Source organism: Coregonus lavaretus, assembly GCF_964263955.1.
Source record: "Coregonus lavaretus genome assembly, contig: HAP1_SCAFFOLD_559, whole genome shotgun sequence".
Taxonomy (NCBI): Eukaryota; Metazoa; Chordata; class Actinopteri; order Salmoniformes; family Salmonidae; genus Coregonus; species Coregonus lavaretus.
This window is the reverse complement of record NW_028163104.1, coordinates 110,830-130,344: the sequence shown is the minus strand read 5'-3', so window position 1 is coordinate 130,344 and position 19,515 is coordinate 110,830. Positions and strand designations below refer to the sequence as shown.

At 45.6% G+C, this 19,515-nt stretch overlaps 1 protein-coding gene across 1 annotated transcript; it reads right to left on the bottom strand.

Moving 5' to 3' along the window:
* Window positions 1–10,023: 10,023 nt before the first annotated feature.
* Window positions 10,024–16,975, bottom strand: LOC311118479 (HUWE1-associated protein modifying stress responses-like). Its single transcript, XM_084193271.1, has 4 exons — window positions 16,611–16,975; window positions 15,211–15,294; window positions 13,756–14,046; window positions 10,024–10,802 (listed from the first exon to the last, which is right to left on the bottom strand). Exons 1-4 carry the CDS (start codon window positions 16,804–16,806, stop codon window positions 10,540–10,542), a joined length of 834 nt encoding a protein of 277 aa, XP_084049397.1. The 5' UTR covers window positions 16,807–16,975; the 3' UTR covers window positions 10,024–10,539.
* Window positions 16,976–19,515: the final 2,540 nt, after the last annotated feature.

Below are 19,515 nucleotides of genomic sequence, written 5' to 3'. Positions count from 1 at the left end.
GATGAGGCATTACAAAGGAGGCGTGGCCAATATATCAGTATTTGTATTTGATTGGATCTGAACGCCGTGACCGTGGATGTTGAAAACGTGTTTCCCCCTATCAGACTGCCGGACTATCAACCACACTGGGCGAGTTCGTTTAACAAGGCCCGGTGCCCTGGGTGCGGAGTTTGCACATTTTAGACCATTCCATTTGTCCTTAAAAATCTCTACCAACCCGGGGCATCGGGCCATGCAAAACGAGCTCGCCCATTGACAAACTGGTGGTTGCTTGACAGGGATTGGTTACAGGTTACTTCGAGGACACTGTCCTAAAGGGTCAACGACTGATGACTTGTTGTATTTGTTAAGGTCAGTCGTTGTACAGAGTTAGATACTAATGTATGTTTGACTATTGGTTCAACTGTCGTTCCCCATCTGAACCCCAAATATCAGCTTGTTATACTCCAATGTTTGTCAACAAGGTAAATGTAAACAAACACTGTATATCCTCAAAACACGGTTAAAACTATCATTTTGATATCATTTTACATTTACGTCATTTAGCAGACGCTCTTATCCAGAGCGACTTACAAATATGTGCATTCACCTTATAGCCAGTGGGATAACCACTTTACAATGTTTTTTTTTTTTTATATCATGCATACATAGCTCTTGCTTTGAATTTATTAAAAGTGGTTACATTTCTCCAGGCCCATCCCTCAGCTTTTTACCAAAACACAGGTGGGGTGGCCGCTTTGTTGTTGTTGTTTCAATTGTGTCCAGCTTTAAATGGGAGATACAATGATAGCGGCGCCCCCCCATGGAAGTTATTTATATTGTAGCGAATTTGGTGGGTAGCCCCGACCGGGACTAGAACCCGGGTCCAAAGACTGTCAAGCCATCACCTTAACTGTTACGCCATGTTCAGGATCAAGGCTAAAGGCAGTGGTGGAAAAAGTACCCAACTGACATACTTGAGTAAAAGTATAGATACCTTAATAGAAAGTTACTCAAGTAAAAGTGTAAGTCACCCAGTAAAATACTACTTGAGTAAAAGTCTTAAAAGTTTTAAATATACTTAAGTATCAAAAGTAACTGTAATTGCTAAAATATACTGAAGTATCAAAGGTAAAAGTAAAAATCATTTTAAATTCCTTATATTGAGCAAAGCAGATGGCATCATTTTCTTCTTTTTAAAATGTATGGATAGCCAGGGGCACACTCCAACACTCAGACATTATTTACAAAAGATGCATTTGTGTTTAGTGAGTCCGCCAGGCCAGATGCAGTAGGGATGACCACGTGTTCTCTTGATAAGTGCATGAATTTGACCATTTTCCTGTCCTGCTAAGCACTCAAAATTGAACGAGTACTTTTGGTTGTCAGGGAAAAAGTATTTATGTAGTATATATTGACGTTGCCTACTATCAGATACTGTATTTATTTAGTATATATTGAAGATGTTGCCTACTATCAGATACTGTATTTATTTAGTATACAGAATATTCGGAAAGTATTCCGACCCCTTGACTTTTTCCACATTTTGTTACATTACAACCTTATTCTAAAATGGATTCAATTGTTTTTTCCCCTCATCAATCTACACACAATACCCCACAATGACAAAGCAAAAACAGGTTTTTAGAAATGTTTGCAAATGTATAAAAAAAAAAGGAAATGTAAGTATTCAGACCCTTTACTCAGTACTTTGTTGAAGCACCTTTGGCAGCGATTACAGCCTCAGGTCTTCTTGGGTATGACGCTACAAGCTTGGCACACCTGTATTTGGGGAGTTTCTCCCATTCTTCTCTGCAGATCCTCTCAAGCGCTGTCAGGTTGGACGGGGAGCGTCGCTGCACAGCTCTTTTCAGGTCTCTCCAGAGATGGTAGATCAGGTTCAAGTCCAGGCTCTGGCTAGGCCACAAAGGACATTCAGAGACTTGTCCCGAAAGCCACTCATGCGTTGTCTTGGCTGTGTGCGTAGGGTCATAGTGTTGTTGGAAGGTGAACCTTCGCCCCAGTCTGGGGTCCTGAGCGCTCTGGAGCAGGTTTTCATCAAGGATCTCTCTGTACTTTTTTCCGTTCATCTTTCCCTTGATCCTGACTAGTCGCCCAGTCCCTGCCGCTGAAAAACAGCCCCACAGCATGATGCTGCCACCACCATGCTTCACCGTAGGGATGGTGCCAGGTTTCCTCCAGACGTGACCCTTGGCATTCAGGCCAAATAGTTCAATTTTGGTTTCATCAGACCAGAGAATCTTGTTTCTCATGGTCTGAGAGTCATTTAGGTGCCTTTTGGAAAACTCCAAGCAGGCTGTCATGGCCTTTTACTGAGGAGTGGCTTCTGTCTGGCCACTCTACCGTAAAGGCCTGATTGGTGGAGTGCTGCAGAGATGGTTGTCCTTCTGGAAGTTTCTTCAATCTCCACAGAGGAACTTTAGAGCTCTGTCAGAGTGACCATCGGGTTCTTGGTCACCTCCCTGACCAAGGCCCTTCTCCCTCGATTGCTCAGTTTGGCCGGGCGGCCAGCTCTAGGAAGAGTCTTGGTGGTTCCAAACTTCTTCCATTTAAGAATGGTGGAGGCTACTGTGTTCTTGGGGACCTTCAATGCTGCAGACATTTTTTAGTACACTTCCCCAGATCTGTGCCGCGACACAATCCCGTCTCGGAGCTCTACGGACAATTCCTTCGACCTCATGGCTTGGTTTTTGCTCTGACATGCACAGTCAACTGTGGGACCTGATATAGACAGGTGTGTTCCTTTCCAAATCATGTCCAATCAATTTGTAGAAACATCTCAAGGATGATCAATGGAAACAGGATGCACCGGAGCTCAATTAAAGTCTCATAGCAAAGGGTCTGAATACTTATGTAAATAAGGTATTTCCGTTTCAGTAGATTGCTGAGGAATTGTTTTAATTTAATCCATTTTAGAATAAGGCTGTAACGTAACAAAATGTGGAAAAAGTCAAGAGGTCTGAATACTTTCCTAGAGCTGGCCGCCCGGCCAAACTGGGCAATCGGGGGAGAAGGGCCTTGGTCAGGGAGGTGACCAAGAACCCAATGGTCACTCTGACAGTGCTCCAGAGTTCCTCTGTGGAGATCGGAGAACCTTCCAGAAGGACAACCATCTCTGCAGCACTCGACCAATCAGGCCTTTATGGTGGAGTGGCCAGACGGAAGCCACTCCTCAGTAAAAGGCACATGACAGCCCGCTTGGAGTTTTCCAAATGTAACCTTTTCACAATTGAGCTCGTCTAAGACTTAGAAATGGGAAACACATTAAACTTGAACGATACCTTGAGAAAGAGAGAATACCCAAAATGTAAAAGCATGTGTGTTTATTTATTTTTATGAAACGTAGTACATCAATTTGAAAGATTTATTGTATTTCTTTTCCAATGTGAACCACAGGGATCATACCAACACCTACATGTTAACTATATAGAGTCACGTGAACCACAGGGATCATACCAACACCTACATGTTAACTATATAGAGTCACGTGAACCACAGGGATCATACCGTGGTCCTCTGTAGGGATCATACCGTGGTCCTCTGCCGTGGTCCTCTGTAGCTCAGCTGGTAGAGCACGGCGCTTGTAACGCCAAGGTAGTGGGTTCGATCCCCGGGACCACCCATACACAAAAATGTATGCACGCATGACTGTAAGTCGCTTTGGATAAAAGCGTCTGCTAAATGGCATATTATTATTATTATTATTATTATTATACCAACACCTACATGTTAACTATATAGAGTCACGTGAACCACAGGGATCATACCAACACCTACATGTTAACTATATAGAGTCACGTGAACCACAGGGATCATACCAACACCTACATGTTAACTATATAGAGTCATGTGAACCACAGGGATCATACCAACACCTACATGTTAACTATATAGAGTAGCCATTCATCAAGTATCAGGACACATTTGATAGTAGTGTTGGCTCTATAGAGATGGACCACAAGAGGCAGCCGACTTGGGGATCTGCGTTCCAAATGGCACCCTACATACTGCACTACACAGGGAATAGGGCCCTACATACTGCACTACACAGGGAATAGGGCCCTACATACTGCACTACACAGGGAATAGGGCCCTACATACTGCACTACACAGGGAATAGGGCCCTACATACTGCACTACACAGGGAATAGGGCCCTACATACTGCACTACACAGGGAATAGGGCCCTACATACTGCACTACACAGGGAATAGGGCCCTACGTACTGCACTACACAGGGAATAGGGCCCTACATACTGCACTACACAGGGAATAGGGCCCTACATACTGCACTACACAGGGAATAGGGCCCTACATACTGCACTACACAGGGAATAGGGCCCTACGTACTGCACTACACAGGGAATAGGGCCCTACGTACTGCACTACACAGGGAATAGGGCCCTACATACTGCACTACACAGGGAATAGGGCCCTACGTACTGCACTACACAGGGAATAGGGCCCTACGTACTGCACTACACAGGGAATAGGGCCCTACATACTGCACTACACAGGGAATAGGGCCCTACATACTGCACTACACAGGGAATAGGGCCCTACATACTGCACTACACAGGGAATAGGGCCCTACGTACTGCACTACACAGGGAATAGGGCCCTACGTACTGCACTACACAGGGAATAGGGTTCCATCTGGGACCCAAGCCATAGGGTTCTCTAGTCACGTGATGTGGGGTGTAAGGATGGATGCCGTTCATTGGTAGATTGACAGAACTTCGGCCCCCCCCCGCCCAGACAGCAGTTCAGGAGGACGTAAAACGGCGCGTTCGGATAGGAATGATTGTCAGATAGAAATAGGGAATTGTGTCAGCTCTATTCATTCTATTTCTATCTGAACCATTTAGAGCGTTTCCCCTTCACTGAATACACCCCACCTCTAAAAAACACTTGTGTTGAGCTGAATGGATTGGATAGGTGTAAGCAATATGCTGTAAATGTATTACCGATCACATTCTTTCAGCTCTACAAGAAATGCCTCCGGGAATAAGACCTGTCCCAAATGGCACCCTGTTCCCTACATAAGGCTTTTTGACCAGAGCCCTCAAAGTATTACACCCTATTCACTATATACGGCTACTACTTAAGGGATAGGGTGCTATGTGGGACGTTCGTGTACTGGGCTCTGACGTCAACCGGTCTGTATTTCTAAATGTCAAGAGGTCTACTCAGCGGGCTGAACGCCGCAGGGAGAAACGTAACGTACAGAGCTGTTCAGAAGGACCTTCTGTTCTGCACGGCAGGAGAACATGGGGACAATCTCAATTGCGTTTCCTTGATTCCTCATCCAAAATCGGGTTCGAGAAGGCGGCGAGAGGGGAGGATACTTAGAATGAAGGAAACGCAATTGAGATTCTGCCCATGGTTATGTCCCAATTATCTCTCCTTCCTCCCAGTGTGCACTTGTTCACTTCCCTTCACTGGTTTGAAAGGAAATTACTGGTATCAGAGATACGGTGGAAACCCCCACTACCCGAACCAGTACAATGCTTTTATTTTTGTGGGAAGGGAGTGAACGAGTGTACACTTCAAGAGAAAGGAGATATTATTGGGGCGCGACCACCCCATACCTACGTCCCAAATGTCTCTACGACCATATCTACCTCCCCACGGGCCCTGGTCAAAAGGTCGTTCGCTGCAGAGAATAGTGTGACATTTGGATCACACACTAACTGTGCTCCCTCTTGGTTTGACTAAGCAACCAGGATAGGATGAAGTGTCCCTAAGAACTGATCTCTGATCAGGTTCTGTATTCACAACGTGTCTCAGAGCATGAGTGTTGATGTACGATCAGACGCCCCCCAGTCTCTAGAATCAAACTGATCCTAGTTCAGCACTTTGTGAATACAGGTCCTGCTTTCTGACCTCCTATTGGTTAAGCCAGGGCTCTAAGCTGACCTTTTTTTTTTTTTTTTACAAGGAGCACGTATGCGCTTAAGTTGAAAAATGTAGGCGAACACAAAGAAATGTAGGAGCACAATCGAAAATATTTTAGGTAATGAAGCTAGAATCCTTTTATTTATTTATTTTATATGCTCACTGGTGCTCCTAAATAAAAAATAATCCAGGTCGCACAGCAAAATATTTAGGCGCATATGCGAGTAAAATGGTGGCACTGTAGAGCCCTGTATTAGGGTTAAAACTGTGGTTAATGTTAGCTGATCCTAGATCAGAGCCTAGGTACAACCTCAATCTGTGTCATTAAAAGGATAGTTCACCCAAATTACAAAATCTCTCCCGACATGAAATGTGAAAAATGCTAATATCAGGGATAATGACTTGCTTGCATTGGGTTTGGACAAAAATGCTACAAAAGTTAGCATTTGGAGACCACGGCCAGTGGGGAGTTCAGTTCACTTGAACGTTTCCGGCGTTGTGGAACGGTTTGTACTGTACTTTTACGTTCTTGAACAGACTTTGCGATAGGTTTACTGCGTTCGTTGGGTGTGCCGGGGTGTGGCTTGAAGCAATGAGTCACGTATTTAAAGGGCAGCAGGGGATTTTGAACCCACAACCAAAACACTCCCCGTTTTTCAACTGGAAACTGGTACAGCACTGTCTCAGTTCAATGGAACATTCTATTACGTTTTTTTTATGTACTAAAACGCAGCACAGGTAAACTAAACCAAAGCATGGATTGCTGTATTCCTTGTCTATACAGGGTACGGAAACCAGTGGCATTTTATAATTCGGGTAAACTATCCCCTTCAGTTTTAATAGTCAGCCAACTGCAGCTTTTCACATCAACTCATTAATGCACACCCATTAGAAGACAATATGTCTTGTCAGTATCGGAGCGATGCCCTGGATTGGCCACGCATACGGCATACTAAACAGTCGCGTGGACATTGGGATGTTAGGCCCTCGGCAACTGAAAGAACAATTCTGTGATAGTTTGTTTCCGGGAGGTCCACCTTCGCTCCTCCCACGTCTCTTCATCTGGGTGGTGTTCAGTACGGCACAGCATAGCAAAACGTTTGGCAACTTAAAACTAACAAACAAAACAAAGAGTTTCTCTTCTGGTTTGGGGCACGTTCATTACGGCACGCCGTAGCAAAACATTAAAGTCGGTTCCTCTTCCGTTTGGTGGCAGATGAACACCGCCCAGTTTCCAGGGGGTGGGGAGGTAAAGGTGGTGGTGTTTGATTGAATACCTTAGGTGGAGGATCGACTGCCTGGTTGGTTCCAATGGAAGATCAACTTGCATGAGTTTAGATGTGAAAGAAGCTTAAGTGCAACATCCTTATTGCAACTCTGGTAATATGGTTCACACAACCCCACAGAACAGCCTCTGGTAATATGATAATCACAAAACCCCACATGACAGCCTCTGGTAATATGATCATCACACAACCCCACAGAACAGCCTCTGGTAATATGATCATCACACAACCCCACAGAACAGCCTCTGGTAATATGATCATCACAAAACCCCACAGGACAGCCTCTGGTAATATGATCATCACAACCCCACAGGACAGCCTCTGGTAATATGATCATCACAAAACCCCACAGGACAGCCTCTGGTAATATGATCATCACAAAACCCCACAGGACAGCCTCTGGTAATACGATCATCACAACCCCACAGAACAGCCTCTGGTAATATGATCATCACAAAACCCCACAGGACAGCCTCTGGTAATATGATCATCACAAAACCCCACAGGACAGCCTCTGGTAATATGATCATCACAAAACCCCACAGGACAGCCTCTGGTAATATGATCATCACACAACCCCACAGGACAGCCTCTGGTAATATGATCATCACAAAACCCCACAGGACAGCCTCTGGTAATATGATCATCACAAAACCCCACAGGACAGCCTCTGGTAATATGATCATCACAAAACCCCACAGGACAGCCTCTGGTAATATGATCATCACAAAACCCCACAGGACAGCCTCTGGTAATATGATCATCACAAAACCCCACAGGACAGCCTCTGGTAATATGATCATCACACAACCCCACAGGACAGCCTCTGGTAATATGATCATCACAAAACCCCACAGGACAGCCTCTGGTAATATGATCATCACACAACCCCACAGGACAGCCTCTGGTAATATGATCATCACAAAACCCCACAGGACAGCCTCTGGTAATATGATCATCACAACCCCACAGAACAGCCTCTGGTAATATGATAATCACAACCCCACAGAACAGCCTCTGGTAATATGATAATCACAAAACCCCACAGGACAGCCTCTGGTAATATGATCATCACACAACCCCACAGGACAGCCTCTGGTAATATGATCATAACACAACCCCACAGAACAGCCTCTGGTAATATGATCATCACACAACCCCACAGGACAGCCTCTGGTAATATGATCATCACAACCCCACAGGACAGCCTCTGGTAATATGATCATCACAACCCCACAGGACAGCCTCTGGTAATATGATCATCACAACCCCACAGAACAGCCTCTGGTAATATGATCATCACAACCCCACAGGACAGCCTCTGGTAATATGATCATCACAACCCCACAGGACAGCCTCTGGTAATATGATCATCACAAAACCCCACAGGACAGCCTCTGGTAATATGATCATCACACAACCCCACAGGACAGCCTCTGGTAATATGATCATCACAACCCCACAGGACAGCCTCTGGTAATATGATCATCACAACCCCACAGGACAGCCTCTGGTAATATGATCATCACAAAACCCCACAGGACAGCCTCTGGTAATATGATCATCACACAACCCCACAGGACAGCCTCTGGTAATATGATCATCACAACCCCACAGGACAGCCTCTGGTAATATGATCATCACAACCCCACAGGACAGCCTCTGGTAATATGATCATCACAAAACCCCACAGGACAGCCTCTGGTAATATGATCATCACACAACCCCACAGGACAGCCTCTGGTAATATGATCATCACAACCCCACAGGACAGCCTCTGGTAATATGATCATCACAACCCCACAGGACAGCCTCTGGTAATATGATCATCACAACCCCACAGAACAGCCTCTGGTAATATGGTTATCACACAACCCCACAGGACAGCCTCTGGTAATATGATCATCACAACCCCACAGGACAGCCTCTGGTAATATGGTTATCACACAACCCCACAGGACAGCCTCTGGTAATATGATCATCACAACCCCACAGAACAGCAGCAGCTACAGAATGGAAGAGGAGAAACAGGTTAACGGCCGCTCACACTTGGTTGCTTGAGCGTTTACCGGTCACACCTTCAGCAGAGAAACGCATTGAAAGTACAGGGAGTGTTACTTTACTCACTGGGATCAGAGTTCACCTTCCTATTTGTTTTCACACTACATCACTGACTGGGGGGTTAGTCTGGCAACAGTCAGATATTATCCAAGCAGTAGGTATCACTGAGTGGTTCCTGAACTTTTAAATAACCCAACACAAAAAACAAGGTAATGAATAAATGAACTAACTGTAGCAGAGGCATTGTAACCTGAAAATGAACACTGGGCTTAGTGCTCCAAATCGCACCCTCTTCCCTACATGGTGCACTACTTTTGACCAGAGTGCCCTATTAGGGCACTTTATATAGGGAATAGTGTGCGATTTGGGACGCTTACCATGCGGGGTGGTTGCACTTGCAACTCAAACTTAACATGACCGTTGAAGCACAGTTGTCAGACAGAAGGTAGCCTACATAAACATCAACAGCCTGCTATTGGGGGGGAATCAACCATCAGGAGACAGCGGGGCTGCTCCCAGATCACACCCTATCCCCTATATAGTGCACCACTTTTGAACAGGGTCCTATGTGGTAATATAGTAGGGTGTCATTTGGGACACAGACGGGGAAGCTCCAGTGAGGATGGATGATGAATAACAGAAAGAAATGAGATGTCTCTAAAACAGAACTACTTCCGGCATCAACCATTCTCTAGTTCACGGAGTAAGACAGATGTTTTCCATGACCCTCGTTTCATTAGGAAGGGAGGATGGGTGAGGAGAGAGGGGGGCGACAAGTGTAGAGGATCAAGTGGCTTTTTTTTATTTATTTCAAATCAGCACAGTGCATTTCTCCTCTGAAAGGGGGCTGCGTCCCAACCTCCTTGATGCCTTTCTGTCCTCGCATCCTCTCGGTCACGAGCGCTGATCACTAAGGCTGCATGTACACAGGCAGCCCAATTCTGTTCTTTTGCCCAATTATTGGCAAAAGAACTGATCTGATTGGTCAAAAGACCAATTAGTGGAAAAAGATCTGAATTAGGCTGCCTGTGTAAATGCAGCCTAATGGGGTTGTGAAGGATTGATGACAGGTTTCCAACACGCATGCTTTCATTTTAGACCAGTGCTCTCAACTAGGAAAGGAGGCAAGGACAGGAGACCACCACCCACTCAACTAAATGGAAGGCCTCCTCAGTCCTCAACGCCGGTTCACTCCACAGCCATAAATCCTTCAGTCAGTCTGTCTGTCTGTCTCAAGAACACGCCCCCTCCCACAAAGGGCTCTTAGCCCTCCCTGGGGCTGGGCCGCAAGCCAATCAGATCATCCGGTTGCGTTTATGGGTGGGGGAGTCTGTTATGACATCATTGCACTGGGCGGAGCTGCGTTTCCTGGGGTTAGCGTCCAGGTGCAGGGCCATTTCGTCGGCGATGAAAGTGTTCAGGTCCACATCGTTAAGGCCGTTACGCCGACGCCCCACCGGGGTCGACCCACCCCCACCGCCAGCAGCACCCCCCACGTGGGTAGGAGAGCCTGGGGTACCGGAACGGACACTGATGCTGGCCATAGCCCCACTTAGACCTGAGGAGGGGACAGATTGGAGAGGAGGAGGAGGGGACAGATTGGAGAGGGGGAGGAGGAAAGGAAAAGATCACCACAAGGTCAATCAGAAGACAAGTCGTCTCCCCCCCAGACTCATTTAGGCCATGGGGCATCCCCCAAACGGCATCCTATTCCCTATATAGTGCACTACTTTAGAGCAGGATCCATAGGGCTCTAGTCAAAAGTAGTGAACCATGTAGGGCAGGGATGGGCAACAGGCGGCCCTCCGGCAACATGAAGGCCCTCGGATCAACAACAAATGAAGGATCTCAACATAGAATAGTAGAATACACAACGTGCAATTTCAAAACCTGATTATGCAGCCACCATTTTTCTCTTGTTATGTAAGTCACTGATTGTCAATTAGACCATGTCAGCTAAATTTTTTTTTTTTTTGATTGCTAAGCTAGTTTTGCGGCCAGCTACCTAAACTTATCATGGTCGAATTACTCAAGATATATTATGAAAACCCCTTGGCAAAATGTGTAGAACTGCAGTAAACTTGCTTTAAAACTGCAACATTTTTTCTACACCCCCATGGGCAAAGTCTAGAATTGCACGAAATGAACTCTAAAGCGTAAACATTCTCTCTGCTGTAAAGAGCGGGGCCACTAAAAACTGTTTTGCTCACAGTGTGTGTGTGAGGGGGTATGGATGTGGGTATGCAGACCCGCGAGAAACTGCGGCCCCTCATGACGAGTTCAGATTTGTTTTGGCCCCCACCCTGATGGAGGGAATACGGTGCAATTTAGGACACGAATGACGAATGCTGATCCTTTTGAGCAGGGTTCGTAGGGGTCTGGTCAAAAGTAGGGCTGTGATGACACCAGCATCGTGGCATTTGGGAAGTATGGTTTTCACCAAAATGTGGTCCACTAACAAAGCTCAGAGGCCCTCACACACACACAAAGAAAAACGCAAACATACACACGCCTATTTTGCAGAGCTGCTCTGCCAGAGGACAGGTGTGTATCTACAGTGCATTCGGAAAGTATTCAGACCCCTTGACTTTTTCCACATTTTGTTACATTACAGCCTTATTCTACAATGGATTAAATGTTGTTTTTTCCCCTCATCAATCTTCACACAATACCCCATAATGACAAAGCAAAAACAGGTTATTAGAAATGTTGGTAAATGTATTAAAAACAATAAAACTGAAAAATGACATTTACATAAGTATTCAGACCCTTCACTCAGTACTTTGTTGAAGCACCTTTGGCAGCGATTACAGCCTCGAGTATGAAGCTACAAGCTTGGCACACCTGTATTTGGGGAGTTTCTCCCATTATTCGCTGCAGATCCTCTCAAGCTCTGTCAGGTTGGATGGGGAGTGTCGCTGCACAGCTATTTTCAGGTCTCTCCAGAGATGTTTGATTGGGTTCAAGTCCAGGCTCTGGCTGGGCCACTCAAGGACATTGAGACTTGTCCCAAAGCCACTCCTGCGTTGTCTTGGCTGTGTGCTTAAGGTCATTGTCCTGTTGGAAGGTAAACCGTCGCCCTAGTCTGAGGTCCTGAGCGCTCTGGAGCAGGTTATCAAAGATCTCGCTGAACTTTGCTCCATTCATCTTTCCCTCGATCCTGACTAGTCTCCCAGTCCCTGCCGCTGAAAAACATCCCCACAGCATGATGCTGCCACCCCCATGCTTCACCGTAGGGATGGTGCCAGGTGACTATCGCCCTGTAGCACTCCCATCTGTTGCTAAGAAATGCTTTGAAAGGCTGGTTATGGCTAACATCAATACCATCATCCCAGACACCCTGGACCAACTCCAATTCACATACCGCCCCAACAGATCCACAGATGACACAATCTCTACTGCACTCCACACTGTTCTTTCCCACCTATACAAGAGGAACACCTATGTGAGAATGCCGTTCATTGACTACAGCTCAGCGTTCAACACCATAGTGCCCTCCAAGCTCATCACTAAGCTAAGGGCCCTGGGACTAAACACCTCCCTCTGCAACGGGATCCTGGACTTCCTGCTGGGCCGTCCCCAGGTGGTAAGGGTAGCCAACATAATCTGCCACGCTGACCCTCAACACGGAGGCCCCTTAGGGGTGCGTGCTTAGTCCCCTCCTGTACTCCCTGTTCACCCACGACTGCGTTGCCTGGCACGACTCCAAAGCAATCATTAAGTTTGCCGACAACACGATGATGGTCCCTTAAGAGGCTGAAAAGATTTGGCATGGGCCCTCAAATCTTCTACAGGTGCACCATTGAGAGCATCTTCACTGGCTGCGTCAACGCTTGGTATGGCAACTGCTTGGCCTCCGACCCCAAGGCACTACAGAGGGTAGTGCGTACGGCCCAGTACATCACTGGGGCCAAGCTTCCTGCCATCCAGGACCTCTATACCAGGCGGTGTCAGAGGAAGGCCCTAAATATTGTCAAAGACTCCACCCAAGTCATAGACTGTTCTCTCTGCTACCGCACGGCAAGCGGTACCGGAGCGCCATGTCTAGGTCCAACAGTCTAGGTCCAATAGTCCGGGTAGCCATGATTAGCTGTTAGAAACAGCTTCTACCCCCAAGCCATAAGACTCCTGAACAGCTAATCATGGCTACCCGGACTATTTGCATTGTCTGGAAGGATTATGTATGGAGGAATGGTCTAAGATCCCTCCCAATGTGTACCCCAACTCATAAAACATCTCAGGAAAAGGCTCAGTTTCGTTATCCTCTCAAGGCGAGGTATTGAAAGGTATAGAAAACAGGGGTGTCAATAATTTTGACCCCTGAGAGAAAACAATTACTTGTTGAATAAAATCTCTGCACAATTGTATTAGAATAAAATTATATAAATTTCCCAATTTCTTAAACCATATAATATAGCTCAGCATTCAAATTGTTGATTTTATACAGTCATTCTTTCTCACCTTTATCAAGGTTGTCAATTTTGGAACCCACTGTATATCTGTGTATTTACCATGCAGTGCGATGGCCTCTCTGAAGGGCTGGAGGTCAGCCTCCACAGAGGAGTCAGTCTCTGGGGCCGGGGGAGGCCGGTTAGGGGAAACCATGGTCAGTCTGTGTCCTGGGGTGAGGGTGGCTCTGGAGCTCCGGTGGGGTGGGGCCCGGCCACACAGGAAGCTGATGAGGTCCTCCCGCCGGATGGTTCTCCTCCTTTTCTTCACCCAGGCCAGCACATCCTTGTTGCGACGCTGGTGGCTGATCTGTAAACCCAGGTCGTAGCTACGCTGGTGAGCCTCCACAGACTCTGGGGGCAGAAAGAGAGGAAGGAAGGTGTGTACGTCTGACAGTGAGTGAGTACGTGTGAGAGAGAAAGTGTGTGTGTGTGAGAAAGAGAGAGAGAGAGAGAGAAGCGTGTGATGGTGACTTGGTTGAAGGTTCCTTTGTGTAGCCTGAGTGAAACGTGTGACTAATAGCTGACAGTTTACTACAGAACTATAGCCCCCCCCCCCCCAACCAACCTGAACATTAACACGCATCAATTGCGGTAAGGTTTTGGAAACATAAGTACCTTCTTTCAAATCAGCAAGAAATAATTTTCAAAAAACAAAAAGGTTAAATTGATACACACCTTTATAGGTTTAGTGTTCCCGCACGGCCACATCTCTGTTACAGCGCTTGTTAAGGGAAAACAAGGGCAATCACCTGTGCTAATTAGCTATGTGCTCCGAACACCTGTGTGTAAGCGTAACTCGGGAAGTGGTAGTGTACTTTAGTTTGATGAGGCACCCATAGCTGTGTGGATCTGTAACTGCTACAGTAAGTGTTTATTTTTTTTCCCCTCGCTGATGAAAAGGGCCATATGTTTCTGAAAGCCGTACCCAAGCAATGATGATTGACATTTCTGAACCTTAAAAACAGTGTCGGGATTGTAGTTCACATGAGCCAGTCGTTGGCGAAGCTGACGGCTGAAAACTGTAGGGAGAAGGCAGAATGGAGGCTAGGGTTGGAGAGTCAAACCCTGCTGTGCACTCCAGGACCAGAACTGGAGAGGACGGCTGTAAACTGTGAGATTGTCAATATTCATGTGACTAGAAGAGGCCCATGATTGTTTACAAGTTTCTATTGATCTACTAATCAATACATGTCCCGTTTACAGCAGAATGACAAAGGAAATCCTTTGGACTTTTATGATGAGCCTTTGGTTCTCAACCTTTTTTGGTTACTGTACATTTTGCTCTGTCGGGACTATCCTCTAATGAGTCTTCTCAAGTACCCTACCCCCTGTGGATAGGCCAAGTACCTTGACAGCTACTGTGCAAACCAATACACGTTTAGACTACAGCAGAATGATAAAGAAAATGCCTATGGACTGTTATGATGATCCTATACTGTCCGATCTTATATTGTCGTGAAAGCAGGTGAGAAGACAGAAGAAACTGAAAACACTTTGAGTATCCCTGACACCTACCTTTGTACAGGTTGGTTACGGCTGTGGCAGCGTTTTGAAACGGCACCCACAAAGAAAGCCCCCCCTGTTGGTGACATACTCGGTCTGTCGAGACAACACACACCACCAAAAACATTACAGGTTTGTTGGAATAGATAGCCTGGTTGACAACAGATTACATAAATAGCAAGTTAGGCCCCAATTCAAACAGTATTCCCACTTTTGTAGTACACTTTAGTAGTACATGATACAAGGCACGTTATATGGTAATATGGCAACACATCTGAGACTGAAAGCTTCTTGATTACAGGATACTTTCATTCGCCATTTTGTCTTGCATCTAGGGTTGCAGGCGGGCTTTGGAATATAAATAACTGTCAGCCAGCGCTAGATGGCCAACTCGACAGTTTAGAAGCACGAGTGCATAACGCACCAACTAAATTGCCCTTTCAGCAGGAACGCTGCAGTCGTAAATTAGAAACAATTGCTACCTTGGTAGCTAAATAAATAATTGTTACGATAGTTCAGTATATCTATGAGAAGTATTACAGTAGCAGGTAAGAATTCTCAATAACCCCAATGCCAATATAGTAAATCTTCGCCATTTTGTTAAATTTTCAGTATGCATTGATAAAACAACTCGGGCTATTCGTTGATTGTAGACTATTCGTTGATTGTAGACTTAAACCAAAACTGCAACGAAATGTATTATATAACTTTAATGTATATCTATGGAAAGTAATATTAGCCCACAGACCTAACAAAAAGGCAACACTGAAAGATGCAATCTGTCACAGGGTAATGTCGCGTAGCGATGATTGTTGTTTCCATCGCCATTTTGTTTCTCTAATACATGCACTCAACAGCGTTTAACGTTAGCTACTTGTTCACTGACATTGTCGGAATCGCAGTTTCTCTAACCAGATGGTTAACTTACTAACACTATAAACCATATTAGTTTAAAGACTGGATTAACGTTAGTTAGCTATTCAACTAACTTATCTACCAAAAGTTTGTTGGCTGGTTATGTTGGTTGGCAGTTATCGTTAGCTAACGGTAGTAGCTAAGAGGTAAACGTTGGCGAACAACAGCCAAAGCAAACTACTGTAACGTTTGTTAAGCAATCATTTATTTTCATAAAGATACATTTAGATCATCTGTTTTTCTAACACAAAAACGAGCAAACTATCTATATTTACGGGTTGTCTTGACTTAGATGGTAAACAGTGGCAACGCAACAGTAGCTAGCTAACCAGCTGAGCTGGTAAACTAGCTAGTTAGCTACTAGCTAGGTAGCTAACATTAGCTAGTTCCCACCGCCACCAACAGTGACTGACTAACATAGCAAGCTAAGAAACAAGGCGCAGGGGTGGCAGCCGACTAACGTAAGTTAGGTAACTAGTTCTGGTCTTGTGTCGGACCTTTGTAGAGCTGAGCCACAGCAGTGGCGGAATTCTGGAAGAGATGCCACAATTTATCCTGGTCGTTATCGGCCTCCTCCTCGTTCGACTCCCTTTGCTCGGCTTCGGCCAAACACTGCCGCTCCCATTTTGAGAACCAATGTTCGGGTCCGTGTTCCTGAATCTCCGGGTCTCCGTCTTTCTTCTTCTCCTCCATTTACCACGCTAAAACCTCAGGTAGATTACAGCTTTAGTATGCCGATTAATAAATTACTTCGCGATGCGAATAAATGTCCGTTAGTAAATTCATTAATTTTGTTATTACTTGGTAGCTGTTTCTCAAACCAACTACTCCAGTCTGAAAAGACTCTGCAACTATTTTTTTGACGTTGCCGACGTCCGCCTATATAAAAGTCATAATACCGTGTTGTCGTTTCTACTCCGCCTCTATTTGAAATAGTCAGCAGTGATTGGCTAGTATGGCGCTGGGGCGTGGCTTCGGTTTTGTGCTGAACAGTTCAGTGGACCACAGAAACATCTGTCACAGAAATGACACAAAGGAACGCCACGAAAATTCTTAGCTACTTAAGCTTGTGTGAGAAGTAAAAAGCTGTGGCCAATAGCTTTAACATCACATGTATGTAAGATTATGGAACGTATAATTACGGAGAGGCTAACTTACTTCCTGGAGAGCAGAGGGCTAGTAACGCCACATCAGAGTGGGTTCAGGAAGGGTAGGGGAACTATGGATCCAGTGCTCTGCTTAGAAGCAGAGGTCAGGAAGGCTCAGGTGAACAAGGAGACTGTTGTAGCTGTCTTTTTTTGATGTGGAGAAGGCTATGATATGATGTGGAAGGAGGGGTTGTTAATCAAGCTTGATATTATGGGGGTAGGAGGAAGAACGTACAACTGGATAAAGGATTTCCTGTTTGGAAAGTCTATCCAGGTGAGGGTGGGGAAGTCTTTATCAGGTTATATGGGAGAAACTTGGAGGGGTTGGGGTCCTTCAGGTTCCTTGGGGTATACTTTGACACTAAACTCCCCTATACTTTGATTGAAAAAATAAAAAAATACCCTACCATCTAACACTCACAAAAAAGTCAACTCTTATGATGTCAAGACTCGCACACCCAAATACCTCTCTGCAGCTGCCACCACAAACTCAATTTGCTGCGACTTACGTTCCATCCCTGCAGTACAGTTGATAACCATTGCTATAAATGCTAAAAATCCAATCTTACTGAAACATATATCACTTGTTGTCCTATCCCTCTGTACTGGTACAGATCTCCTACTCTCACCACTACTCCCCCTTGACCCATCTTCCTCTACTTTCTTCACTGCCTCAGTATATGACAACTTCTGCACTACTCTAACCCTGGAAACCTCAACCTGCCTCTCTCGCACGGGACATTTCTGATCCCCAGCCCCATGGGCACCCCTACAATTAACACATACCACTACTTTCCCCAATGCTACACATTCCTTTGTCTCATGCCCTTCTGCATACTTCTCACACATTTACATTTACGTCATTTAGCAGACGCTCTTATTATTATTTTTATTTTTTTCATACTGCCCCCCCCCGTGGGAATCGAACCCACAACCCTGGCGTTGCAAACGCCATGCTCTACCAACTGAGCTACATCCCTGCTGGCCATTCCCTCCCCTACCCTGGACTAATTGTGCGCCGCCCCATGGGTCTCCCGGTCGCGGCCGGCTACGACAGAGCCTGGATTCGAACCAGGATCTCTAGTGGCACAGCTAGCACTGCGATGCAGTGCCTTAGACCACTGCGCCACTCACACCTAGGAACCTCCCTCCTACACACTGCTGCCACATGCCCATAAGCTTGACACCTGTAACAACGTAATGTATTCGGCACAAAAGCTCTTACAGGATAACTTATATATCCTAACATTACTTTGTCGGGCAAAGATTCAACATCAAAACTCAAAAGAACAGACAATGGCTCTTCTGTTTCACCACTCACGCCACCCTGTATGCATCGCAACAAACGACGAGCATCACAAACACAGGGAATCTTCCCCTTCAGTTGGTCAACTTTTACATTTACTGCTACCCCAGTAAACACTCCTTTCAATGGAGCCCTTTTCTTGAGCGCAAAACAATTCACATGTCTTGCCCCCATTCGTTTAACGCAGAGCGCCTTCTCCCTCTGACCAGCAGAAGCACAAACAATTAACACAAGACCACTTCTGTTTACCCTCAACAATTCCACAGCACCCAACTCTGTTTTCACCCACCCTGAAACCAAAAATGGATCAGCCAAAAGGTTCCACCTTTTCCAAAAACGTCACTCCAACTGTCACAGACTCATCTTTATCCTGACCCTCGGTGCTAGCCTCGGGCTCCAATAACTTTACCACACCTACCTCCTCCGATAATTTGCCCTCATTCACTTCCATTTCTCCTCCTGTCTTCAGCTCACTCTGCTGATACTTTCTACCATTCTTCTTTAACAAACCATCTCCCTCTTTTAGAACCAAGTTCTATTTTAGCGCCTGGCTACACAGACGCTCATTGACGTGCACGAGCGTTGTGGGTGCAATGATTGAAGAACATGTATGTGTACATTTATTTTGCAGTTTGGTCAGCATGTTAGGTTTCCACTAGAATTTATAGCCAGTCAAAATGTATGGAAGCCCATTCCCGCCACCAAAAACATGTTTAAATGTTGATACTTTCGAAACATTTCGAGCTACTAGGCACTGCATCTCAGTGCTTGAGGCATCACTACAGACCCCCTGGTACGATTCATTTACATTACATTTTAGTCATTTAGCAGACGTTCTTATCCAGAGCGACTTACAGTTAGTGAGTGCATACATTATTATAAAAATAATAATAATAATCATACTGGCCCCGTGGGAATCGAACCCACAACCCTACCAACTGAGCTACA